The sequence below is a fragment of the Cheilinus undulatus genome, linkage group 12, assembly GCF_018320785.1.
Source record: "Cheilinus undulatus linkage group 12, ASM1832078v1, whole genome shotgun sequence".
Classification (NCBI taxonomy): domain Eukaryota; kingdom Metazoa; phylum Chordata; class Actinopteri; order Labriformes; family Labridae; genus Cheilinus; species Cheilinus undulatus.
The window spans coordinates 25665751-25693506 of NC_054876.1; the positions used below are offsets into that span (position 1 = coordinate 25665751).

Sequence of the window (27756 nt, forward strand, 5' to 3'; positions counted from 1 at the left end):
CCAGTTGCCATGTCTATATACCTGAATACATTGGTTGCTGCCATCTGATTGGCTGATTAGATCCAAATAGATATTTGTGTTAGTAAGCAGCTAAGTTGGTACACATAATAAAGTGATCAATTTGTGTATTTAAAGTAGATTTCACACATTAATAAGATGATATTAAAAAGATCAGCAACACACCAACTTCAAGGTTCAGCTATAACACCATTTCAGAAAGTGAAACATCATACTCTAAACATTTGAGTATCAAAAAAAAAATTATTTAGCTCTAGGACTTGGACTGGTATTACTTTTTTTACCTTGAACCATATGATTATATTTACCAACACTTCAAACTGAAAATCACTTTTTTAAAATACTTGATAATTCTGTAATTATCCTACAATGCAGTGTTTACACACATTAAGTGAAAAATTACCAGTTCCAACTTATTTACACTGCATAGTTTTGATAAAGTAAGGCTTTTTCTTCTTCTTTAGTTGGAAAAATTCCACACAGAAAAAAATAAAAGGGTTTGTTCTGGACTTCATGCCTCTCGTCTAAGCTGGAAGAACCCCGCTGGGCGAGGGGAGGACAGGAGAGCTCCGGTGGAAGTTGACCTTTGGCCTTTCTTCAGAGGAGTGACAGGACCCCGACTGCACTCCGACCTCCAGGGACCAACCAATCGCTGAAGCGTGACCTGTGGTGAGGGGCGTGGCCTCAGAGGACCTTGCTTCTCCTCTCCACCTCTCACATTCTGCACATTCCAAGTGTCGCTGTGAGCACATATCATCCAGGCAGCATGGGGATAAACACACATCCACACACAGATGCACATGTATAGGTGTACACATACATGTACCAAACAAGTTCAGAGCAGAAATGTGCTGTGAGTTCGTCTAAGATAGAACTGGATCAATCCCAGATAAATCCTGGTGCCAGCCTGTTTCAACATACCATACAAAATGAGTGACACATTAAATGTAAATAAAATTCAAAAGCATAGTGTAGTTTTAATTTTAATGCAGATAAAGGTTTTATTCAAATACTCCATGCCTTGAAAAAAAGATAAAAAGAAATAAAACCCCCAAAAAACAGATTAAAGGGGACATATTATGCAAAAATCACTTTTTTCAGGCTTTTCTACAAAAATGTGTGCCCTTGACCCTGGTCCACAATCCCCTCAAATACCAGAAAAATCCATTCCCTTCCCTCCCCTCTTTCTCCATCTTTCAGAAAATGTGTGCTAAAACAGGCCGTTTCAGATTTTACCCTCATGACCTCACATGGGGAATAAGCACTCGCCCCCAGGTTTGGTTAGTCCTCCCCGCTTGGAAGGACCTGAGCTTCCTCTCAGCTGCCAGCTGAGATGCTGGATAGCTCAGTGGGTTACCCCGCTGACTTTGATCTGGGAGAGTGATCGCTCGAATCCCAGCCAGGTCCTTAACGTTGGATAAAAGAGTCTGTAACATTGTAACATCAGGAGTGCCACATCCATTTCTTGAGAGGGGTGTGGTCAGGGGCAGAGTCAGACTGCTAATTTCCATTTAACGCCACAGACACAGAAACAGCTCGTTCTGAGAAGGGCTGAAACAGAGGGGTTTTAGACGTGCAAAAAAATCCTTTACTGGAGTTTTTTTTCAGCAACAAACTTCACAGGCATGTTTTGGGGACCTCTGAGACCAATATAAACTTGTCTTAAAAGGGTAAAATATGTCCCCTTTAAGCTAAGCACAACAGTAATGACATTACTGTACAGTGCCCATAAAAAGTGATCTGCCATTGAGTGTTCAAAGTTCAAAATATGCTTTAATGGCATGAATGGTTGACACCTTTGTTGCCAAAGCAGAGTACATCAAAAACACGAGTTGCTTGGAGTGCTCTTTTGTCTTCATGGTGTAATGGTAGCCAGGAATACTGATTAACTAGTGACTGGACCTTCCAGACACAGGTGTCTTTATACTACAATGACCTGAGGCACATTCACTATTTTCATGCTAGTCTTAGTACTGTTATGTAGTGAAGGATCTAAAAAAAAACCACTCTCCAAATTATTCCCAAATGTGTACTTTCTTCAAGTTTTAGGGCTTTACAGACCATGCAGTGTCTTTTCTCATTGAGTGTTAAATTCAAATTATGAACGGCACCAACCAAACTTCAAATTAAAAAAAGAAATAACGGCAAAAAGAAGAGTAAGATAATTCTCTTTCATGAAAATCCAGCAGAAATGTCTATATTAAATCTAAATAAAACATGTAACCTTTGTTTTAAAATGTATTAAGGGGTTTATAGTGGCGTGATTCTGGTGAAAAATGTCCATGTTGATGATTTTGGTTGTGGTTACTGCCAAGATCTGGATGGACCGCAATCACACAACTAGTACTAGCTGCCAACAAATTCAAAAGTCACATTGGGCTTTAAAAAATGTTCTTTTCTCTGTAATTACCCTGGATAATTAAAGATTTTCATCGTAACACTGGATACCTCAGACTTTCACAATTAGTTTCAGACGCACTTAAACCCACACATGCTGTTATTGTAAAAAATAGTATTTTGTCTTTGATGTACCTCATTACCACTGACCGGACACGGATCATTAGCATTCCAACTACATCTGAAAGTAAAAACCCTGCTGCTGTGTGTGAGTATGCTTAGTTTGGCACAATTCAGGGTTTTAATATGAGTAATGTGTATGTTTGTGGCTGCCTATTAAAAAGCTTTAGCCCCACATTGGTTGCTATTTAAGCTGCATGACAGCTTGTTATTGGCACAAGGGTACCAGGAAGACACCAACTCTGGCACTGTTTATTTTCTTATTCACCCTCCATGTGTGGTTAAGATTTAAGCGGCAAAATCTGTCCCATCTTACACTGGCCACAAAAGACCAAAAACACACACCCATGCAAATGCACATGAACACACAGCAGCGTCACTGACCCAGACAGAACCAGACCAGGCTACACACTAATTACATGCCCAGAATTAGACATAATATCAGCCAGCCACTTAAAAATGGAAACACAAATTTAAGGCCAAGTGGGCAGAGATGTATTTTCATGTGTGTGATTTCTGCAGGAGCTACACATTCTGCGTATGTCTTTCTACACATGTACCTTTCTTGTTTTTCTTACCACGAGTCAATTATGGAGCCTTAGAAATTAAAGACAAGAAAAAGTGCAGTTGGGAATATTTTCTCAATCCACTGTATTTCTAGCCTTGAAGATGCTTTGCATAAATTGTGGATGTGACTTCTGGTGTCTACTGTAAAACCATCTTTCTACAGAGTAATGAAACCCTGATTGCCCTGGACTTTTACCAGGCATGGAGACAATCAATATCACAAATACACAGTATCTACAGGCCTCCTAGCAGCTAATGTCATCTAGTCAAATGAAAAAAGAAAACAGACTAGAAGAGTCTGGCACTGAGCTAAGATAAGCCCCTAAGATGAACTGAGAGATGATGAGCCTTTCACGAATATGCTTGAGCTACGAAACAATGCTTTTAGTGTGTTAGCCACGGTAGCTAGCTCATGTTTGAGTACCACTTTCCTTTCCTCCTTCATTTGTCGTTATTTAATTCATATTTAAAAAGTGAAGAAAATGCATTTATGAAAGGAAATCTGTAATTTGCTGGTAGTTCCAATTTTAGTTGTTTTTTTTAAATTAAACTTTATACAGAAACAAATCTGGCAGTTACTTTCATAAAATAACCACATTATGCATTGCTTTGTTAGTCTTAGCTAGAGCTAGCATAGCTACAGTAGCCAAGCAATTAACACTTCTACATAAGCCAAAGTAGCTAAGTTAGCTTAAGCAACATTGGGGTTCAGTGAATGTCGCTAAAGCTAACTTAGCAACACAGATAATGTAGATATGTAGCTAACATAGCTCAATTAGCTGCTTTGTGAGCTCCATTACCATGTTGTTACTCATAAATACCAAGCTGCGACTTGGACATACTTCACCCTGAATTCAGAATTCTGACATGGACATCAGCTGAGGAAACATGAGAAAGATCAGAGTTTAATGGACTAATCCAAGACAAAACTGAACCAAACCAAAACGGACCGCTTTGTGCAGACCACACATAACTGTCGAGTGACACCGCATATCCAGGATTTAGATGGACGCCTTTTTAAATCCTGCCTGCTGACGTTTCTCTGAGACTTTTAAATGACGTTTTTGTTTAAATATTTCCCTACTTTCAGGACACAAAAGTAGCTAAAGACTTTCATTTTCACACTTTGAAAGCTTGGCATAATCACAAACAGCTCAAAACATGGCCTTTTTGGGGGCATTTCTTTAAGCAGAAATCATTAATTGCCCCCCAATGGCAGTTCTATGCTGCTGTGTGAAGTCACCCTCAAACAGCCTATCAGTGTAATTATTTGCATGGTTTCCTCTTCAGGCTAGTCAATCTGAAATTTCTTATCAATTTATAAAGAAATAGCTACACCTCTCATGCATTCAGACAGGGAACAGCATGAAGCTGCTTAGTGAACTGGGGATTTCTGTTTTTTCAAAACACCTGCTGGTAAGCTACAATAGTATGCCACTGGGAGAAATGTATATTTTTTATGGCTGCTGTATCACCAGAGTTCCACCCATAATCACATCTATAGTGGAGCCCTCAGGGATAAGATGAGTATCGTTAAAGCTCCTGTGAGGAACTTTTGGTTCCTCCCGTTGACAAAGTGGTACCTCCTATCACATGATGATCTTGTCCTGTACATTTCTGATGACTGGTTTCTTAACAAATATACATCCTGCAGTCTTTAGCTGTTAATCAGAAAATACTTTCCAAAAAGTTTGTTTCTTCAGCTCTCTGTAAATCAAATCTGACACCTACCCCATGGCAGCAGTCACAAGCATGAAAAGTAAATACAGAAAGCAGTCCATCTTTTCACTGGTAGTGTAATTTATTTTTTCAAAGGCCATAAAGAAGCATCAGCAATAGTTCTTAGTCTGTTTCATACAAGTCAAAAATTCCTCTCAGTGGCTTTAAGGAGCATTTTTGTGATAAACTAATTCATCGTCTGCTAACAGAAAAGATTTTCAGTATTTTTCTTCAATAATGTCAGTTTAAAAAAAAAATCAGATTTTTCCTGAGTTCTAACAAAGTATTCTTATTTTGCTCAAAGGTAAAAAGTGTTTTCTCTAAAGTTTTGTTTTGTCTAGTATAGTGTCCTGTAGTGCCACAGTATCCATGGTGATAGGAGTGTCAGTCTGCTGGGACAGGAAAATGTGGTGAAGGTTTGAACGGTGTCTTTCCAACCCCACAAAGAAAAAAACATTCTAAGTTTTGTTTCAAAGCAAGAATGACATTTTCAATTAGTACAAGTGGTGCACCAGTAAAATTGTAAAATCCTGGACCCAAAAGGCTGGAAATTGCTGAGGCAGGGGATGTAAAAAAAAATTAAAATAAATAAATAAACCCTAGGTTAAGGATTACGTGTCTGACCACCCGTGCTAAAAATGTATCAGTGTTTTAATGACATAGTTTTATTAATCCCTACAGGGAAATTCTTTCATCACTTTCCACCAACACAGGAAGTTCAGAGGTCAGCAACAGAGCAGCACCCCTGCTGCTGATGAGGAGTCAGGGTCTTGCTTTGGAGCATTTCAGTGAGACAGATGCTTGTCAACATGGACACTGTGTATAGGTCATCTACTGAAGTTATAGACTAAAGACCTCGAGGTCAGCAAGCTCAAACTACAGATATGCATGCTGTCCATGAGAGACAGCAATTTATGAAGGTTGATGTCCCATTTATTCCAAGCATATTTCACACATGTGGGGTATCTTTTAGTTTTATTAATTTAAATTAAGTTAAACACACAGTTTTGGGATTATTTTGTCCTCTACTATCATCCATTTGTTTTTGGAATTGGCAATGCCAAAATATGCTTTACTGGGGCTTTTTGTGCCTTTATTAATAGAGGAGGACAGTGGACAGAGTTGGAAAACAGGGATGAGGGAGTGGGAAGAGACATGCGGGAGAGGGCCACAGGCCAGATTCAAACCCAGGCCGCCCCCCTCAAACCACTAGGCCATCTGCGCCCCTGATATCACTTCTTTGAGGGCCTCTGCCATGTTTAGTTACTGGAAAATAATAACGGTGCTTCTTGAAGTTTACTTGAGACCTAACTCAGACAAGGTGAGACCACATTTACTGTCATGGGACAGCTGCCGGGAAAAACACAAAACTAAACACAACTGTGCTTTTGGTTCACTGAGCAGGCCGCTGCTGAGGGACCAGGGATTTTCTAACAATGGGTGTGACTATCTGCAACCACAAAAGCCATTTCCTGCTGCATAACCATGTCAAATTATCGGTCACAAGTTTTCCTTTTAAAATGTCAAATTCTCAGTAAAGTATATGGACTGACTTGGAATAAGGTTGGGTTAGAGCTGAGTATACAGACAAAAAAAAGGTTTGGTTGTGAGCAGAAGGAAATGAACTGTCATTCTGATGATTGAATTCACGTGTTTAAATTTATTATTTTCTGAAAACATCAGAAATAAGCTAAATTACATTTTTGACAAAGAAAATTGCAACCAACAACAACAGCTACGCCAAAAGCCTAAAGCAGTGCTTCCAAAAGTGTGGGTCAGGGTCCACTGATGGGCCCCAGAGTTAGCGTAGGTGGGCTGCAAGAGGTAATTTACAGTAAGAAAAAAATTATAGAAATTTTAAAACGATGTAAATCCCATTTAAAATTATCATAAAGTACTTGATAATGAATTATTTTAAAACTTGGAAGTAAAAAGAAATAAAAACAGCCTTTTAATCATTTATTTTGTCTGATGTATACAGCCGGTGTCACAGTTCAGCTTGTGTTGGATTAACTACTGACACTGTTAAACATTGTACCATACCACCTGCTTCCTGTTTTTAAGAATTTACCAGAATCTTCAGAGACATTACAGCTATTTGAAAAGAGTTTGCTGGGCCACATAATACATTTACAGATATCAATATTTCACAGTGACTTTGCAAATGCCTGATTAAAACAAAATAAACGGTGGTGGCTTATTAATTTTGTGAATCCCATAACACTTGAAAAGTAATATTAATGAAAGCAAATTGAAATTCTCTCTTTATGAAACAAAAATCCGATCAATAAAAGGAAAATATTTGAGTCCCATGTTACAGTTGTACAAGGATTTTCAGGTCTCAACTTGGGCCAAAGCATAATGAAATTTGGGGAATGCTGGTCTAGATCTAGGTCTGGCTATTACATTTGAGGAGGAAGGGCTGTGCAGTGGTTCAGTGGCTAGAGCTGCTACCTCAGTAAGAAGGTTCCTGGCTTAAATTCCCTCTCAGACAGGGCCTTTCTGTGTAAAGTTTATGTATTCTCAAGGTATTTAAATTGGTCGTAGAAGTGAGGGGGACTGCTTGTTTGTCTCTTATGTCATCCTTGCGGTTGACTGGTGACCAGTCCAGGTCAGATCCTACCTCTAACCTAATGGCAGCTTGGATCAGGTACCGCCCCCAGCAACCCAACACGAAAAGGGACAGAGATCACGGATGGTAGGAAGGACTTGAGGAAAATAAATGCTAAGACAAAATGGATGCACAAAAATTTGCTCAGTGTCCTATCACTTCACATTTCTGCAGCTTTGTTTATACATTTGTTCAGGAATGGGCGCATCTCAAAACATTTGAATATCATGAAAAGCTCATTTTCAATCAGTCTGTGGCACTGCTGGGTTGTTATGATGCCCAAAACAACCTGTTCCTGAGCAAAGATGCTGGTATAACTTATTTGGCTTTCTGTTGTTCGTTTACAGGAATTTCTGAACTCTCTAATGGCTTGGAGCGAATTAGGTCTAATATATCCTATTATGGTGCAATGAGGGCAGGCCAAAGTCATCAAACTCTTTATTTTGATGGATGTGGACACACAGACTCACACAACCACATGTACACGCGCCCTCACTCCCCCTTCCTACCTCTCTTACCACACACCTCTCCTGACTCCAAAGCACACAAACACACCTCCTGAGCAGGCGGGCAGGGAGAGAGGAAGTCAATATTTGAAGAGTTGAAGCTACCTAGCCTCGTGGTCCAGATCCGCCTCTTACTGTAGGTAAACTATAGAGTTTTACACAATGTAGCTCAGTCTGAGTGTTCATGTAGGTTAGGCTACAAGTCATTACCTTCATTTATTCTGTTACTGTTGGACCCAAGCCCACACATCTGTTTAAAAGAAAAGTTTCACCTTACAATGACACTTAACAAAAACACAATTTATGGAGGTGTGCTCTACTCTAGTGGATCTAAACCCCACTAGACCTTTAAATACATATGAACTCAACCTGAAGCAAACTTCATGCTCAGAATACTTCTCTATATATTCTGATTAAAAATGTAATATTAACTCTGCTCTTCACAGACCAAATACTTTTAAAGGGATACTTCAACATTTTAGCAAATTCACCCATTGCCATAATTCCTATAGTCTTAGTAATAGGTTCGTTACCTTTAGTTGTCCGTGCAAGCTATTTTTAGATCGGCGGAGCTGAGTAACCATGGAACATTACGAGACGGAGTTGTTTTAAAGGTAAATGCAAAGCTGGAACCAGTGGTTTACTTGGAAAGTAGTTCTGAGTATTTGCTTCATGTGTTGTGATTTTACATAATTATACGTTATTATTTCATAGCGTGGTGAATGTGCAGGTCACAACTTGTCCACAGGAGCGTCTTGGAGTTGTTGGATTGTGTATTTGATGAGTTTGATGAGGGAAAGCCAGGATACCATAAGACTCCATAGCACTGGCAGAGCAGCTAGTATCTCAGACCCCCATCTAAAAATAGCTTGCACTGACAACTAAAGGTAACAAACCTGTTACTAAGACTATAGGAATTATGGCAATGGGTGAATTTGCCAAAATGTTGAAGTCTCCCTTTTAAGTAAATAATGGCAGCTATGTCACACACCTAACTGTCAATGGCTTGTCACTTTAATAAAGTTGACATTTGAACTGCTCCTTAGCGGGGCAAAGCTGCAGATGCGACCAATAAACCTCTTTTAGAAATCATTTACTTTCAGTGAATTTCACAGTTTAACTCATTTTATAACTGTTTTAGCCAACAGATTTACATTGCTTCTATAACATCTTCATCTGGAAGAATCAGGAGAACTGGAAAGAGAGCTGGATGTGGGTTTGTGTTCATTTGAACTTGCTGATAATTGACATGAAACTAAAAGTGTTACACTAAATTAAGCAGCTCTTGTCCATAATTTACAGATGGCTGGACTCTTATAACTAATGCAAAGGAACAAAAACAAATTCTACATGGACTGACAGTCCAACTACAGTTAAACTGGCTAACATTTACCTCTTGATGATTCCCTAACCAGTCAACTATAGCCATTTATCCATAACTTTGAATCACAGTTCTATTGTCTTTATAATCTAATATAAAGTCTTAAAGACCTGCAGTTAATTTGATCATAGATGATGTGGAAGCATACTGATGTATTTCCAGAGAAGACCTAATGTGGCAAAATACAAATAAACAGAAACTATAAATGTCAGGTCTTGATGTTAACAGACATTGAAAAATATATCGAAGAGTGAGTGTCACTTACAATTTCTTTCCATCCATCTTTGCATCGACATCCTTTGGTAAATTTGACTAACAAATATTCTGCCCACAAGCCAAAAGGGTATCACCAGGACTGAGCAGTCTAATGAGTGGGAAAATTTATTATCCTGAATTCAACATGAGACCAACGCTCACAGGGAGAGTGTAGAGCAAGACTTCCCATAAAAACATTTTTTATCACTGAAAGCATGCCAAGAATACGTACAATCCCAGAGAAATGTTCAGGTTAGTCATTTTTTTAGTGCTGCTATTAGCATCGCAATGTTTTTTTTCCATTATAGGTTTTAAACAGTATTTTTAATGAATAACTTTTCCACATGTGCAAACATGATTCAAAATTATTCTGACACATTGTTCATAGCAAGAGTGGAAAGTAACTAATTAGGTTTAGTGAAGTTATTGTAATGGAGTAGCTTTTAAGTGTAAATCAGTAACCTTACTTTCACTCAATTATGTTTTGACGTGGTATTGTTCTTCACTACAGTTTAAAAGTCATATTTCACTGGACAAGCCTCTTGGGTAAAAAAGAAGCTACTCAGGACTCTGAGTAAACTTTAAATGACTTACTTTTGACTTTTACTTCTACTTAAGTACATTTTAATCAAAGTAACAGTACTTTTACTTGAGTGGGATAGTCTTGTACTTTTTCCACCTCTGTTTCGTAGTTATATGTATTCTGTAGGCCTCCGTCGGTCATGACTGGCCATGGATGATTCATCCTAGACATTGGCTAATTGACATTGGCAGCACTGCTCTAGCTGAGCAGTGCTGCCTGTGGCTGTGCAGACCAATGCGGGAGTGGCAGTCCCTGTCGCACAGGTCGCATCTGTGTGTGGTCCCAGGTCTGTCCGAATTGTTACGTTCCTTTATGCGTGCCCGCTTGTCTTCAGCAGCATACATCAGCTTGTCTTCCTCTGCCTTGAGATGTTTATTCAGGGTGCTTCTCCACCTTGTGCGGTCAGCTGCAAGGCCCTCCCAGGACTCTATGTCACTGTCCAGTGCCTTCATGTCTCTCTTACAGACATCTCTGAACCATAGTTTTGGGCGGCCGGTGGTCTTCTTCCCAGATGTCAACTCTCCATAGAGGAGGTCTTTGGGTATGCGGCAGACGTGACCCAGCCAGCGCGGCCTGCGCTGAGCAGTGTGTACATGCTGTGAAGGTTGGTGCTGGACAGGACCTCAGCATTGGACACTCTGTCTTGCCAGGATATGCCCAGGATGTGGCGGATGCTTCTCAGGTGAAAGGTGTTGAGTCTTCGCTCCTGTCTGGCATATGTAGTCCACGTCTCGCTGCCATAGAGCGGTGTGCTGATGACACAGGCGTTATACACAGCCATCTTTGTCTTCTCTGTCAACTTGGGGTTTGTCCACACTCGAGTTGTAAGGTGGGCAAGAGTTGTAGCTGCCTTCCCAATCCTCTTGTTGATCTCGCTATCCAAGGAGAGGTTGTCGCAGATGGTAGAGCCGAGGTAGGTAAACTGATGAACCACGTCAAGCTCATAGTCATCGATGGTGATGACTGGTGGTGTCTCTGTGTCTTGTCCCAGGACGTTCGTCTTCTTTAGACTGATGGTCAGTCCAAAGTCCTTGCAGGCCTGGGAGAAGCGGTCCATCAGTAACTGCAGTTCCTGCTGGGTGTGGGTCGCAACTGCAGCGTCATCAGAAAACAACATGTCTCTTATGAGGGCTTCACGAACCTTGGTCTTGGCTCTAAGGCGGGCGAGATTGAAAAGCCTGCCATCTGATCTGGTCCGCAGGTAGATTCCCTCTGTTGCTGTACCAAAGGCATGTTTCAGGAACAGTGCGAAGAAGATCCTGACGAGTGTGGGGGCGAGGACACAGCCTTGTTTGACGCCGCTGCGGATGTGAAAGGACTCGGAAGAACATTGAACCGGACTGTCCCCTTCATGTTGGTGTGAAAGGATTTGATCATGCTCTGCAGCTTTGGTGGGCGGCCAATCTTTGGGAGAATCTTGAAAAGGGCCGTCTCTGCTAACAAGATCGAACACTTTGGTGAGGTCGATGAAGGCCACGGACAGAGGCATCTGCTGTTCTCTGCATTTCTCCTGGAGTTGGCAAAGGGAGAAGACCATGTCTACTGTTTGACCTTTCAGCTCGAAAGCCACACTGAGATTCTGGGTAGACACGTTCTGCCAGCTTCAGGATGACCCGGGCAAAGACTTTGCCGACGATGCTGAGGAGGGAAATGCCCCTGTAGTTGCTGCAGTCGCTTCTCTCGCCCTTGTTCTTGTAGAGAGTGGTGATCTTGGCGTCTCTCATATCCTGAGGTACAGCTCCTTCATGCCAGCACTGGCAAAGGACATCATGCAGTGGGAGCAGTAGGGTAGTCTTGCAGTATATATTCTGCATTAATCATTATTAGACTAAGTCTATCATGGAAAAGATATTAAAGGCAGCAAAAGGCGCTGGCTTGGCTCTGTTAGGTTACCGTGTTTGAAGCGCTGGTTGCACGTTCACCTTTTGCTCCTCATGCCGTATCATGTATATCAACTTTTCTCTCACTCTCCCAAGATTTCATATCTATCTTCAGATGTCCTGTCAAAATAAAGGCAAAAGCCTCCAAAATGGCTACTTTTAATAAATTAATCTATGAGGGGATAAAGAAATACAAAGATACAGTATGGCAAAGAGTTTTTGTTTGACAGAACTTTAGGTTGGTTTTGTCCTGTTTTTAAAAAGTATTGTGTTACTTATCCATCTATGTATCTGTATGTATGTTTGACACTTCAAACAGCTTATTAGAAGAAAAATAATAAAAGTAACTATATTCATGTATTACTTTTTTAAAAAGTACCAAACTACTGTTAAAAAGGCAAACTAGTAACATGAAATAATGTTTCAGCTGTCATCTTTTAAGTGTAATATCTTTGGTTTTATGTAGTAACAAATCATACTGTTACTTTTCTAATTGTGCTGTACAACTTTTATGTGTAATCACCTTATTCCTAGCCCCCATGATTCTTTGCATGAAAAATGGGTGCAACTTCCACTCCGTTCGATCTAAATGGGACTCGCATAGAAACGAGACGCTAAACGTGATTATTAGAGCAATTTGGATACCAAAATATGTAAACTTCAACTGCTTCACCTCAAACAGGATAACATTATTATTTCACCGCCTTCTACTAGAGAGTACAAAGTCACATTACCTTGGATAACTCAGGCAAGCATATTTAGCTAACTTTATTAGCTTCATATTAGTATAGCAAGAGATGATCACGTTTTTTTTAATTAGTTTGGACACCACCTTCAGCTAATTGTTTAGTTTGCGGCGTTGCTGAATTCTTATTTCACAAACTAACCCCTCTTAAAATGTGGGAATTATATTGATAAAACTATCCATGACTCAAGTTGCCAGCTCTTCAGTTTGGCAAATTTCAAGTTTTGTATTAAAAATTAATTATAAATTAATATCGAAAGAATCACATCCCCGATGCACTTAGACAGTGAACAGCATGTTTAAAACACTGTTGTTAAAGACATATTTAACTTTGTCACAACTAGTACCACTAATGTAGAAACAGGTACTGAGCATTACAGAAAATATTATTTAAAACTTTCAGCTCATATTGATCTAACAAAAATGAAGCAGTAATCATTGGAGCAAATATTTATTTCAGAACAACCACTGTCGACACTAAATCACTTTAGTGAGCTCTTGGAAGATTTGCGTTTTTCTATATTACCTCTGCCAAGGAGGTTGTGTGGTTGGCAGGGTTGGTTAGTTAGTTGGTTGGTTGGTTGGTTGGTTGGTTAGTTAGTTAGTTGGTTAGTTTAGTTAGCTGTTAGTTGTTACTTGATTAGTTGGTTATTTAGTTAGTTAGTTTGTTTGTTAGCAACATCACTCAGAAAGCTATGGATGGATTTTGATGAAATTTTCAGGAAATGTCAGAAATGGCATAAGGAAGAACTGATAAGATTTTGGGAGTGATCCAGATCACCGTCTGGATCCAGGAATTTTTTAAAGGATTCTTTACTATTGGGAGATAGGGCTAATGGCGGAGGTCTGGGCTCTCAGAGTGCTTTTCTAGTTGTTACTTTACAGGAAGTCCGACCCATATTTATAGCTAAAGTAGACCCCCCCAGGAATAATGTGGCATCCACCTTATTTACTTACTTACAGCTTACAATAAAAACAAATGAAAAAAAAATCAATATTTACAAATTTGAGGAGAATTCATATCAAAACAACTGTTGTTGTTTGTTAGCATCTATCGTTAGCTGCTGTATTAGAATACATGTATTTAATGTACTTCTGCTTTAGCACCGGAAGTTTCGCCCATATTGAGATTTACAGTAGCGGCCCCAGGAATAAGGTGGATAGCTGAGAAAAATGTAACTCATTTTTTGGTCTTTTGGGTTTATCTTCTGCATTTGATACTGTTGACCACTTCATTTCATTACAATGTCTTAAACTCTGTGTGGGTTTTACTGGTACTGCATTTAATTGGTTTCATTCTTACTTAACTTGGAGGTAATTTAGCACTGCCATTGGATATGCACAATCCTCAAGTTTGAATTGATTATGTGGAGTACCTCAAGGGTCAATTCTGGGACCACTACTATATTCTATTCATATGCTGTCACTGGGAGTCATGATCCACAAATACAACATTAATTTCCATTTCAATGCAGACGACACTTGGATTCATCTTTCTATTAGCCCTAACAACCTGGATCACATTTTTTCACTCCTGAACTGTATAACAGATATCAAAAACTGGATGTCCCATAACTTTTAAAAACAGAATTTACCTCTGTCAGTCCAGAGACTGTAAATGCCCATATCGCCCAGCATATGGGTCCCCTGGCATCAAACATTTCCCTCACTTGCAAAAATCTTGGAGTGATTTTTGACAATAATCTCAATCTGTCAATTCAGTTGTGCAGTCATTTTTTTTTATCAGTTTAGGAAACTTTAAAAAATTAGTCACAGACTTCCCTGAAATCACCTTGCAATAATAATACATGCCTTCATTTTATACTTATTAGATAACTGTAATTCTCTTTACTCTTGCCTGTCACCACAAAGTCTACATAAACTTAAGTTAAACCAAAATGCACCAGCCAGACTCATCAAAACAAGAAAGGGAGACCATATCACTACCCTAACTGTTCCACCATCCAGGCTGAGGACAGAGGGAGGCCAACCTTTTAGTCAGGACCCCCATTCTCTGGGACAATCTACCTGAGGAGACCAGATTCGCAGGTTCCCTATCCCCCCTCAAAATCTCTTGAAAACACATTTTTCTAAGTGCAATTTCATTGATTCTGAGTTTTAACCCAGTTTAACTAGGTTTAAGTTTTAACTGATTTCTGTCTGGGTCTAACTGGTTTTAATTTATTTGATGTATTTCTTACCCTATTGTGTTTTAACCTATAACTTTGTGACTGGTTGCTTTAGTAATTTCATTGTTGTCCTGTTGCTGTAATTCGGTCACTCTTGATTTTATTACATGTCTGTTTTAATGCTTTGAGGAACTTTGAAAAGTGCTATATAAACAAAGTCACTATTTTTAATGTTCCTTACTTTTCTCAAAAAGAGTGCACATTGTGCCTCTGAGGAGAGCTGTGATCACACAGACATGCTGCCCTGGTGTGAACTCAGCTTTGAAGGTTACATTTTCAGCCTGTGTTTCTGCAGCCCAACACTGTTAATTGTTGAGAGATGTGTATTGTGATGTGTTGAAGGGGGGGTTGTGGTAAATGATGGCTTACCTGCAACAGGAAGCTTTTGATGTGAGCTGTGAGCACTCTGCAGAGCTTATTGCTGTGATTTACATTTAAGCACTGTGACCTAACACTCAGCTCAGACACACAAATACACACAGGGAACAATTAGCAGCTTCTGTCGACTCATTGTGTGTCAGGAAATACAAGATTGACAAAAAGCAATAGATTAGTGACACACATCAAGTGATAGACTTAAGTGAGAAGCTAAAAGAGCTGTTGAGATTTTAATTTGATTTACAGAAAAAAAGTCTGAGCAGGTGACAATAGCAGCAGCAACTTTTAAGTCTTTAAGGTTTTATATTATATAATGGAGAATCTATTTAGAAAAAAACTTTAGATGACCAAACTGCTGTGTAGGCACATGTGTCTATCCATTAGACTCAGCACTCACAGCAGTAGCCAGCAGATGTGGCAGGAAGGAAGGCTGAGAGGAAGGGAAAGACTCAGGAGAGAAATGTAGGCCTCTCCTTCCGTGCATGTATGCCTGGATGATCACACTGACAAGAAATCTACAATTCAACCAGCACTTCACAAAGGCCAATGCCTGCAAGCCATGCAGCTTCAGACAGAAGCCTGCAAGTACCCAAAGTGTGTGTCTATGTGCTTATATCCCACCCTGTTTGTGTAGGAGATGGGGGCAGATAATGATGAGAGGAAAAGGAAAGAGAAGCTGCCTTCTATGATTTATGTATTTGATTATTTCATTATGAATGCCTTTCTATGGTTTTAAATGGCTTCACCGAGATATTTAAAGGGATACTTCAACATTTTGGCAAATTCGCCCATGGCCATAATCCTATAGTCTTAGTAATAAGTTTGTTTCCTTTAGTTGTCGGTGCAAGCTGTTTCTAGATCTGCGGGGACTGTTAAACCAGCTGCACCGCGAACACTATTTTAGCAGATGGAATTTTTGCTTTCCCTCATCAAACTCATCAAATACACAATCCAACAACTCCAAAACGCTCTCGTGGACAAGTTGTGATCTGCACATTCACCACGCTATGAAATAATAAGGTATAATTATGTAACATTACGACACATGAAGCAAATACTCGGAACTATTTCTTGAGTGAACCACGGGGCGGAGTGACACAGTGCAGCAGCTATGTCTGGAGCGTAGTTCCGGCTTTGCATTTAACTTTAAAACATCTCCATCTAGTAATGTTCCATGATTATTTCATAGTGTGGACATGAGTCAAAAAGTGCTTTAAATAAACAGTGTACAATGGAAAAAAAACAGGGACAATGGCGTAATAGTCACACATGAACGTGCAACATAGTTTCTAAAATGCTGCAAACATTACAGTGCACAGTGAACATATGTGATTATGTGAATGTCTATCTAAACAGGTGCAACAATCAGAATCACTTCTGTTAGAATCTCAGGGGGGATATTATGTCATCATTGTTGCTTTTATATACAACACAGTAAAAATATAGAAATATAAGAAGAAATTGGAATGAAAGAATGAAAATAAAAGCGGACATAAAAAATGATATCAGTACAAAAATGTCCAAAATTTAAAGAAACAAAGCTCTGCCTCAAAAAAGGAGAAAATTAAAGGAATAAAGCCAAAGATGACTAAAGATAGACAAAAATTAAATTGCCCCTTCGAAGCAACATCTTAATTTGATAGCTTATTGTGGCAAAAATTAAAAATAAAATGATATAAAATGAAAAGACTAGGAAGAGTTAAAAAAAATCTTAAGTATGATTAAGTAAAATGTGTTAATGCAGTTATATAACAACAAATTATTACTTTATTTTTAGTGTTATTATTCTTACTATTATTATTTTCTTTTTGATTGATTTTTTTCTCTATTTTGTTATCATTTCTATTGTTTCTTGTTTTTCATATCATAAAGAAATGGTGAAAAAAAGAAAAAAAGAAAATCAATGGAGGGATAATATTGGAGGTCATTTTACCACTCATTGTACTAATGTTTATTTTTCTGTAATTTCATTTTTTTAAGTTGCATTTTTCTTTAGTCAATTATGTGACATATCCCAACCAAATAAATAAATAAATGAGGCTCCTTCCCCTCACTCCCTACTAAACAATTATCCTTATTTGGAGGTGTAGTGGTTGCCATGGTGATGTGTGCAAACGGATAATGGGGCAACTGTTAACCTTTGACTGGTTAAAGGCCCCAAGCTGAGGGAGGGGAGGGGAAACACGCACACACACACACACACACACACACACAGGGATGTCAGACAGAGAAAGGAAATTCACACTCATTTCCTCCGTGTGGTTTCGGTACAAATCAACAACATCCTGTCCTTTTGTGAATCCTGCCTGCCCTCATGCTGGTTTGCGTTTCAGAGTAGGCGTTATAAGCCCCCCCACCCCCAGCCCTCGCCTCCCCTCCTCCCTTCTCTCCTCTGTGTTTTTTACACTACCACAGAGGCTGTAGTCATACCTCACATTGTTGCAGAGGAAGGAAGGGCACGTCCTTGTTCGCAATAAACGGCTTTAGATAGAGCAGGACACACGGGGAGCGGACATTATTTAGCCCTAATAGAGCTGAGGCATGTGAGCGTCGAGGGTGCGCTGATTAAAGGGGGAAAATATTCCATAGATCATCCCCTGTGGTATTATTTACCAGCAGATTTACGGCTTTTCTGGGATGTTCTGCTCCCACTAATGTTTTTCATTACACATTTTGGCACTAAGTCATCACAATCAGACAAATATCAGCGAACATACTTGCCACCAATTAAAAACAGACGCTAATTCATTGCCGATTTAGCCCACTCGCATCTATTACACAATAGCGCCGCGATCAAGTCTCCTTAAACGCGGAGCAGGGAGCGGGAGCTGCATAAATAAATAAACTGGAGAGATAAATAAGAAAATAAATAAATAAAACTAGAACACAGCCGTTGAGTCGTCTCTTTATGCAAATCAGCCCTGACATTGCCCTTGTGACAAAAAAAATCCCCCACCTCCTCAATCCCCCCCTTCTCTCTCTCTCCCTCTCACACACGCCTCATTTGCCATTTCATCCCATTCATAAAAATCTCGGCATCGCGCTTGCGCAATACCACTCGGAGTCCTCCCCATTCATAAAAATGTAACCTCCGCATTTCAGCCCTCCCATTCACAAAAAAAAGGTAGAGAGAGGGAGAGAGAGAGAGAAAGAGAGAGAGGGGGAAAAAAACGCCGAGGCATCTGCGCAGTGCCGTCCCTCTCCTTTCCTCTACCCTCCCATTCATAAAAACTCACTTCCCTCCCCCTCGGTGGTTGCAACATCATATCCAAAGCCCTGCGTCCACAACCGCAGTCGCCTTTTACGCACCAGCGAGTGGAGAATATAGTGCAAGAGAGACGCCGTCCTTCCGCCTCTTATTACGCATTTGATTCCCTTGTATTTGGACTTACTTTAACTCAGTATTTGTGGAGATACACTCGCTTGCCTGGACCGGATTATCGCATGCGCGCAGACGTGGTGCGCAACGAAGAGATGAGAATTTTATCCTGAAACCACAGTAAGTGATCATGTCTGTCTCCTTGTCGTTTAATGTTTATCGATTGTGAGCTTGAGGCTGCAAAAACAGACAATTCAGCCCCTTCGCTGCGTTTACTGCCTACGCTCGACTGTTCCTCTCAATCCACTGGATCGCAGGCATGAAAACGCTTTTGCAAACTCTCTATTGCAACAAGCTGTTTCCCGACCCGTGTTTGCACTTTGAGTCAATATTTAACCATCAATTTCGTGCCAAAATCGAGGTTGAGGGCTCAGAGAGGAGAGACAGTACTGAGAACTAAAAATGGAACTTGTTCCTTTTATTTTTGACCGTAAATACGCATTTCAGCACCAATCCCGTCGCTATATGAGGCTTATTTTAAAGCGACTGTCACAGTAAAATGAAGCTAGATACTTCAGTTATCAGTCCAAATCTTCGGCCACTGAAGCCTGGGCATGCTGAAGTCTATCTCGGGCGGCTTGGCTGCTTTTCTCGTTCTAGCAATTTGCTGCGAACGCCGAGTTGGCGCACCATGGCAGTTGTGTCAGGTGTTTTTTTCATTAGCCTTTTCACTGAATACCAGGATAGCTTCAATTAAAATATCAAAAATGCTTTCATAGGCTTCACTTGGTTATCATGAGCCCTAACGCCCAGCATTAACGCATCAAACTACGCATTTAACAGCAGCCGATGAAAACTGCCACACAGCTGTGCATCTGCTGGCACAAAGTGTTCCAAATGCGTTATCAATGATATAATAATGTACGAATGCTCAGATATTAAGGCTATTATGTTAAATATGCTTTTACAACATCGATATAAACACGGTATCTGAGCATGCCGAGCGGCCGCCTCCGGTTAGTATGACTCAGTCCATTCACATATTGATGGGAGGGACGCGCGCACACGTGCACGCGCGCCTGCACACGAACTGTTCCGCCTTGGATCTCATAATAGTCAAGATTTGACGATCACAAGCGCTCGTGTCGGTGCCAGAAATGTCGCAACAGGTTTTCTCAAACAGGCTTTTGAAAATCAGGGGGAAAGGGAAATACCACGAGCAGACGGCCAAGCAAAGCTCTTATTGAGTAGTGGTATTTTTTTAATCTCTGAAAAGACAATTATTCAGCAATAACAAAACCACACAAGACAGATTGAGCTCTTTAGGACGGCCTTGACAAAATTATTACAAACAAATCATGCTTTCATGAGCTGGGTTTTTGCAGGGGGTTCTGCAAAAGCCTTATCTAAATAAGCATGTCTGATTTGGGTCAGTGGAAAGGTAGGATGTGCTCATTCGTTTATCTTCAAATATCTTTTTGTTTTTCAGTAAAGTAGGTTAGTTCTTTCTCTTAGAGTGCAGTGGAATAGAAAAAACTGAGGAAGCTGATTACATACAGGCTCGTGATAACTGGAGTGCACTGATTCATGTTTGCAACACCAAGTGCAGCCAGCAGCTTTCATTCACAAAAAGCTGCAGATCACAAACTGATCCATTCATTGATCCACAGTTTGGCCTGATTCTTTGATTCAAACTATAAACTGGGGCAAAAGAAATATGTTCCTAAACAATTTAATCTATTGCTCTTTTTTAAACTGTAATTCCACACTCATAAATGTTTTTTCTTAGCATCTTGTGCTCATTGTGGCCGTACTAAAGTCTTTTCTCTACTCTTTGCTCTGCCTTGTTTTGCATCTTTGAGTCTTTTGCATGCAAGCCCTGCTCCCTGGTGCTCCCTGCTCTTTGGAAAGGAGACGATGAGAGCCCAACTTCTATTGTTCTAATGTCAAAGATAGAAAGGAGGAGGTTTGAAACCCTGTTGGTATTCAGTTTAAAGATCAAGATAACTTGAAAACTCTACGTTTGGATGATTGCAGAGATGTGGCCTAGAGTGGGAATTTCAGAGACAGTGAAATGCTTTGGTTCAAAGATTTAATAGACTTTGTGAGTGAACTGTTTTACATGCTGCAAAAAAGATTAATTTAAATTCAGCACGCTTTTTAGTTCTATTTGTGTTATTTATGTTGCTAAACAAAATTCTACTTATGTCAGGAAAGTAGATTAATCGTAGAATAAAACAAAGGCTGGTCACAAATATAGCAATGCAAGGCAGCAAGAAATTGTGCCCAAGAGTATGAAAATCAGATTTTACAACCTCACCCTCAAGAAAGCATTAAAATCTATGGTTTAATGTTAGGTTAACAGCTTCCTCTTCTCACTTTAAGGAAAAAAGTGAAGGTTTTTATTTCCCTGGTAAGGATGAGAAAAGTTTGACTATGTGTAATCTGCCATCTTTATCATGTCAACCCTTTTCATACAGCGTTTTCTTTCACAGTGGTTTGGGATACTGTTATGATGGAAGAAAGAATCAAACAAGTAAAAGTACCAAGATAAGATCAAGCTAGTCGTAACAGTCTTCTTGTGTCTGTTTTGCAGCTCTCCTAAATGCTGCTTTAAAGTGAAGACGTGCGAGGCACAAGCCTACATATGGAGTCCAGGGTTCCCCACCACATCCCCGGAGTGTCCTCCTCCCTCATATCCCAGCCTCTGCTAGACAGCCGAGTGCCCTACGGCCGCCTGCAGCACCCTCTAACAATCTACCCCATCGACCAGATCAAGTCCTCGCACGTGGAGAACGACTACATCGACAGCCCTGCTGTCATCTCCCAGCAGCCCCCGAGCCAGAAGTCTGCGAACCGAAGAATCACCTGGCTTGGTCAGAATCAAGAGGCCTTCCTGGGGGCGAACCACAACCACCATCACAATCATCAGCACCAGCACCACCAGCAGGGCAGGTGCGAGCCCCACCCTCACCAGGACACCACCACCCACCCTTGGATTTCTTTCAGCGGGAGGCCGAGTTCTATCAGCAGTAGCAGCAGCACCTCGTCAGATCAGAGGCTGCTGGACCATGCTGCACCCAACCCAACAGTGGACCACCACCCAAACCTGCAACCCCACCAGGGCACCGTGAACACAATCACTACCCGAACTCCAGGCTGCTTCCCTTCTTCTGAATCAAAAGTCCTAACCTCCTCTTCTTCCTCTTCTAAGTCTCTAGACCTCAAGTCTGCAAAGTTGCCTGCAGGAGGGGTGTGCACCACTGGAGGCCAGCAGGGGTTGGCGCTGATCCCTTCCTCCCCGGCCGAGAAGAAGCACCTCCTTCTCTGCGAGAACTGTGGCAAGTGCCGATGCACAGAGTGTACTCTTCCCCGAACCTTACCCTCTTGCTGGGTCTGCAACCAGGAGTGCCTGTGCTCTGCTCAGAGTCTGGTAGATACAGCCACCTGCATGTGCCTGGTCAAAGGAATCTTCTACCACTGCACAGAGGATGAGGACGATGAGGGCTCGTGCGCAGACAAGCCCTGCTCATGCTCCCAGGCCAACTGCTGTGCACGCTGGTCTTTCATGGCTGCCCTTTCCGTTGTCCTGCCTTGCCTGGTGTGTTACCTGCCGGCTACGGGCCTGGCCAAACTTGGACAGAAGTGTTACGACAATGTTAGTAGGCCCGGCTGCCGCTGCAAGAACTCACAGGCCAGCGTGAGCATCCCTGTGTGTAAAAATGGTGGCGTGGAAGCAAAAGTCGGGACGCTAGAGAAGCAGCAGGGGTCATGATACTGGACCAAACTGGTTGACAGTGGCCTTGCTTAAATAAATGAACTGGACCACACAGTACTTGCTTGCTCTCTTTGGATAGGACAATCCAACACCAACCCCTTAAACTTCCCCATTAATCTGCTGGAAGAGGACTCATGTAAAACGAAGGTACTTAAATAGCTTGTTGGGCTATGTTTGATAGGGTGCATCAAAAGGGGCTTGATCTCATAGAGTTGCCTAATAGGAACAGATAACGGGCCTCTGTGGTGTTTTTTTTTTTTTGTAGGGGTGACACAAAAAGAAGAGACTAGATTGTGGGAAATGTGTTTTTGTTTTGCAAAGATGGCTGAAGGCACAAAGTCGTTGTACCTCTCTGCTGCTCTGTATTTTTCAGCTAATTTTGTAACTAACCAGAGCTGGTTGCTGGTTCTCGGATAAAGGTTATTTGATGGAGCTAAACACCTGTACACCAACCTCCCAGCCCCCCAAAAGCACAGCCCAGTGTCCCTCTGAGAAAAACAAGGGATCACCTAGACTGTGGCTTTATGATAGGCCACAGGGAGAGTGAAACTACTACTTACCTGCTCACTCTCTCCACTATTATGATGATTACCATCTTCTAGTGTTTTCCTCCTTTAAGATGCTAGCTTGGTAATGCTAACATTTGATCTCTGAGCTGTAAAAACAAAAAAGTTGAGAGTATTAAATTACTTCCCATAGTTTACTCTGTATGGAGTGTAAGCAGGTGAAGGAGGGATAGTTAATTTCCTGTTTTTGGGGGAATAAAGCCCAGAAATTTTAAGATTTGAATGCTGTTCACCAATCACCTCAGAGGTAATGCATGTCATGACTTGCATGCTCTAGTCTAATGGTTACCCACCGTGCTAAAAGTTGATGTGTCGTAGAGAAATGTGTAAAAAAAGTACACCCAACCTTCTCAGGGACTGTTACAGTAATCCTCTCTAGAACTTGGCCTACAGCATGTTAATCTCTAAACTGCCTAAAGAGCCTAAGAGTCTCCTTCCTCTTTGCACAAGATGGCAAAGAAACATTTAGGGGCAAAAAGGCAATAGTGAATAATTTAAAACGAGTAAGCTAAGTGAGAGACAAACTGGCCAGAAAATTGGAAAAGGGGACGCAAGTGCTAGAGAGTGGGGAGCGGGAGAGGGAGAAGGCATAGCAAAGTCGTTGTTGTGTTTGTATCTATACAGCCTTTGTCGAAATCAAAACCTGCCACTTGCACAACCTTTTTAGAAAGACGCAAACCCCTTAAAGGATGTACTAAAGCACAGTATTAACCACCTCAGCTATGTCACATTACATTTGCGTGCACTACACGACCCCAGCCCGCCTCTACACGCAGTGTCTTCATTAAATCATTATGCTGCATTGCTGCGTTAGTCAGATAGTACGTCTTTTACTCTGAATGTCTATTTTTGTGGCTTGCATGACATTCGTAGGACTTTGCCAAAGGAAGCTAGCATACAGTAGCTTGTTTTTGATCACAGTTGTTATGCACTCTCGCCACTCTGGAGTTGATGGCAGTTGGTTCTTAAAGGCACACTGCCCCTTTAATATAGACGGTCTTTTTCCGTTTGGTGTGCTGTCATTGTTCATCCATAACACACACCTCTCTTTCAACTTCCACTAAGGTTGCTAACTTTGCTCATAGTTTTCTTGTTGCACAACGCTGTTATCACACATGAAAAAAAGAGAACACACTGTCCTTAGTCTTGAATGTATGAGGCAATATTTTCAAAACCTAGCAATTCAGTCTGACAGAAAGGTGCCAAAACTTTGAATGATTGTGCGGCTGGGCGAAGGCCTAGTACCTGCAGGAGGGGCGACAAAAATCACAAATGTTTTGACAATATATTTAGGATTAGAGCTATGCAGGTGAAATGTTCTTTGCTGTAAATAGTTTCACAACATTTGTGTTCTTTAGAAGAGACTTTTAAATGTCCTTGAAAGATTGCATGGTACATTATAACTACAATTCAGTACAAAATATATAGAGAATATATTAGATATATATTTTGATGGGAAGATGTTTTTGAGGTTGTGAGAAAAATAAGAAAAAGAGGGAGGGCTGTGAGAGGGAGGTTTGAGACAAGGTTTCAAAAATGACAGGTCTTTCTATCACAAGCACTTGATTTAGAAAAAGTGTGCCCGGCAATAAAAAAAAAAGAGAGAGAAAAGCTCAGCTGTTTATGCTATCCATGGCTCATTAGCAGTCGAGAGGCTAAGCTAATTCCCCGGTTCCTCTCGGAGTCCTAAAGACTGTGGACTCATTGAATCCACACAGGGAACACAATCTCCCCCTATCCGGATCAACCCATTTCCTGCTGTTACTGCTCAGTGTCTCAGCTCTCTTTCCCCCCCTTTCTCTCCCTCTCTTGCTTTTTTTTTCTCTCCTTCCTCTCTTCCCTCCTTCCTCCCTGAGAAATTGTCCAACAAACACCCCTAGCCTTGATTGACAAACACAGCTGCTGTGCATAAACTTGTCATACCACAGAGACGGGAGAGAAAGACAAGTCTGTCTCTCTCTGTCTCTCCCCTTCTCGCTGTTTTCTCCCCCTCCTTCTGTCTTTGTTTTTCTCCTGTGCCATCTTTTTTAACCAGCAGGCCTCCTTTTTTAAAAAAAAAAAAGTCGTTGCCTTTATCTATCTCCTCTTTTAACGCCTCGGCTCTGTCACTGCAAGACTTCTTCACTTCATGTTAGCTTTATACTTTCAAATGTGCTCACTAGCATGTTCGAGGAAAAGTCTCCAACAATGAAAACTTAATTATTTACTCTTTTTTTTTTTTTTTTTTTTTTTTTTGCTACAATGCTGTGACCTTTACACACCCCTATGTGTCGCTCATTTCCAGGCACTACTTTTTTTTGTATTTTTAGCTCAAACAAGAGGGAAAATGTCTCATACAGCTGGTTGATGCTACTCCATTCCTTTATGCCTTTGCAATGTCATTGTTGGGGATTAAGAACGAGATCTGTGCTTTTGTTTTTGTTTAGATGTAACAAAAAGAAAAAAATCTCTCATATAAAAGGTTCCCTTTATAGATATATTTATTTTGAAGTTCTATTTTATATAGTATTTATTTAGATGCCAACTTTTTGTTTGTGAAGAAAGCTTATGTCAAAATGGAATGTACATTGACAATGGAAATATATATTGTTAAATATACCCGTGCGTTGTGTCGTTACTTTTACACACACACATATTAAACACTCAAAAACACACTTCCGAATTAAAGATAGATGTCTCAACTTTTACATAAGACAACAATTACTGCCCCTACTGAATGAAACAGCAAAATTTTGGGTAAAACTTGTAGTGACATTGGAGAAGCACAGAGCCGTTTTCAGTGCCTTTAGACCCCTAAACCCTTCTTATGAAGTGAAATTATAAATGAGAAATAAATGCTGCTAAATTGACATTTATCATTCTGTAAAAAAAGATAAGTTCAAGTTATTTAACATGAACAAAAACACTGTAAGACACCCTCTACTACCTGTGTTGCCATAAGAGGGAGAAAGAGATCCAGCATTTCCCAAATTTTGCCATGTATTTCTGCAGTGTGCATGAGATTTATAGATTTTTTTGGGTTATTTTAAAACAAGCTATTACCCCTGATTGGGTGCCTAGTTTTTTTGTTGTTGCAATGGTTTCATAACAGTTATAACAGCATACATCTCATCTTACAAGAATGCATTAATGCTTGATTCTAGTATCAAGGCAAAAACTACTCATAGGACACTGAAGGCCATAAAATGCGTTTTGACCTTAAAATCATTAAAGAATTATATTAGGACAAAGATAAGTCACTGACTTCCTGGAGTTGTCATAACATGAAACCCAAACCTGTCAGTTTGCTTCATATCAGAGCTTTAGCGTGTGCTGACTTTTAGTGTGTAAACTTGCAGGTTAAAGTGACTTCCTTTCAGTTTTTATAGGGGTGGTCTGTTATAATCTGGCTGTGTAACATTCCTTTCTCTCCAAAGCACCTCCTTATGAAGCCGGAGCACACACTCTTCCTGTCACACACCCACACTTGTCACCCCCCCACCCCCCAGCCCACCTGTGCTGCTGTAACCCCGAGGCGTTCTACCCCCCTCCCCTCTACGCTTGTTTCCTGGGTGTTTACATGGGAGCACCTGGGAGAGGAGGGGTGGAATAAAACAGAGCAAGAAAGAATGATAAAGGCAGAAAAGAGACAGAGAGAAAAGCAACAACAGGAGAAGAGACGACCTGGTTCCTGCAGCACATAAAGGACGTGTTTCCGCTGCAGAAGCCCTGCAGGCGCTGCAGTGTCTGCTCCAACAGGTGAGATCAGAGACCAACCTGCCTGTTTACCTGCCGGTCTGTCAGCACCCACCTGGGACAGCACACACACACACACCTGCATTTGACTTCCTCCACACCTACATTGTCATCTCCACCCCACCGGGCCACATACATATCATCAACACAGGAAGCTTTGGCACAGGCAGGTGAAGGAGAAACCATTTATTATGGGCTCTGGCAGACTGGATTCACAGAGGAACCAGTCCCCGGTCGGACACTCTGTGTATGCAAATAATTATTTGTGCTGTGGTTTGGCCTGCCATGCTTCTGAAATGGTTGGGTTTACCACAGGAGACAATGCAACAGAAATCAGCCAGAAAACTGTTGGAACTAATATTTGAACATTTTTGGAAACATATTGGGGGAGTTTATGCTAACTAAAAAACTTTTTATTTTTGATTTTTTTTAAATCAGCATAGCAGGACAGGATGCTAATAAGTCAGACTGCAGCTGCTGTATGTTTGTGTAGTGCTTAGATTGCAGCGGTGTTGTATAATGTCAGGAATAAGGTCGTCACACCCAGCACACATCAGCTGGTGTTACTACAAACTATTCCTTTTGTGCTTGTATTTTCTAACACAGTAATCCATGACTCTTAAAGAGAAAGTTACATTACAAATTATACATTCTGTATATATATATATATATATATATATATATATATATATATATATATATATATATAGTATATATATATAGTATATATTCATACAACCATGCTCCTTCATTTTTAAGAGGACAGAATATAAGCAGAGTAGAGGAGAGGGTGAAGGAAGGGTCATTCTTTGTTGAAATGTGTCACTGACCCTCAGGCTGGATGGGATATATTTCCCAGATGTGATCCTCTATGTGTCTGTGCATGACAGTGTTGGATTATGCATTATCATGAATGACTGAATTCTCACATAGAGGGTATGTTGCATTAATGCAAACAAAGGTATTATCAGGTAAAAGTCTAACAGATTTTATCTGACTTGACCTATCT

General features: G+C 40.6%; 1 protein-coding gene across 1 annotated transcript; it reads left to right on the forward strand.

Annotated features, from left to right (window-relative positions):
• The first annotated feature begins 18623 nt into the window (after nucleotides 1-18623).
• On the forward strand, nucleotides 18624-25608 carry spry4 (sprouty homolog 4 (Drosophila)). Its single transcript, XM_041801813.1, has 2 exons — nucleotides 18624-18848; nucleotides 21265-25608. The coding sequence occupies exon 2, from the start codon at nucleotides 21316-21318 to the stop codon at nucleotides 22441-22443; it is 1128 nt and encodes a 375-aa protein (XP_041657747.1). The 5' UTR covers nucleotides 18624-18848; nucleotides 21265-21315; the 3' UTR covers nucleotides 22444-25608.
• Nucleotides 25609-27756: the final 2148 nt, after the last annotated feature.

Coding starts and splice junctions, on each gene's coding strand:
- spry4 (XM_041801813.1), top strand. CDS start 21,316: ATGGAGTCCAGGGTTCCCCACCACATCCCCGGAGTGTCCTCCTCCCTC.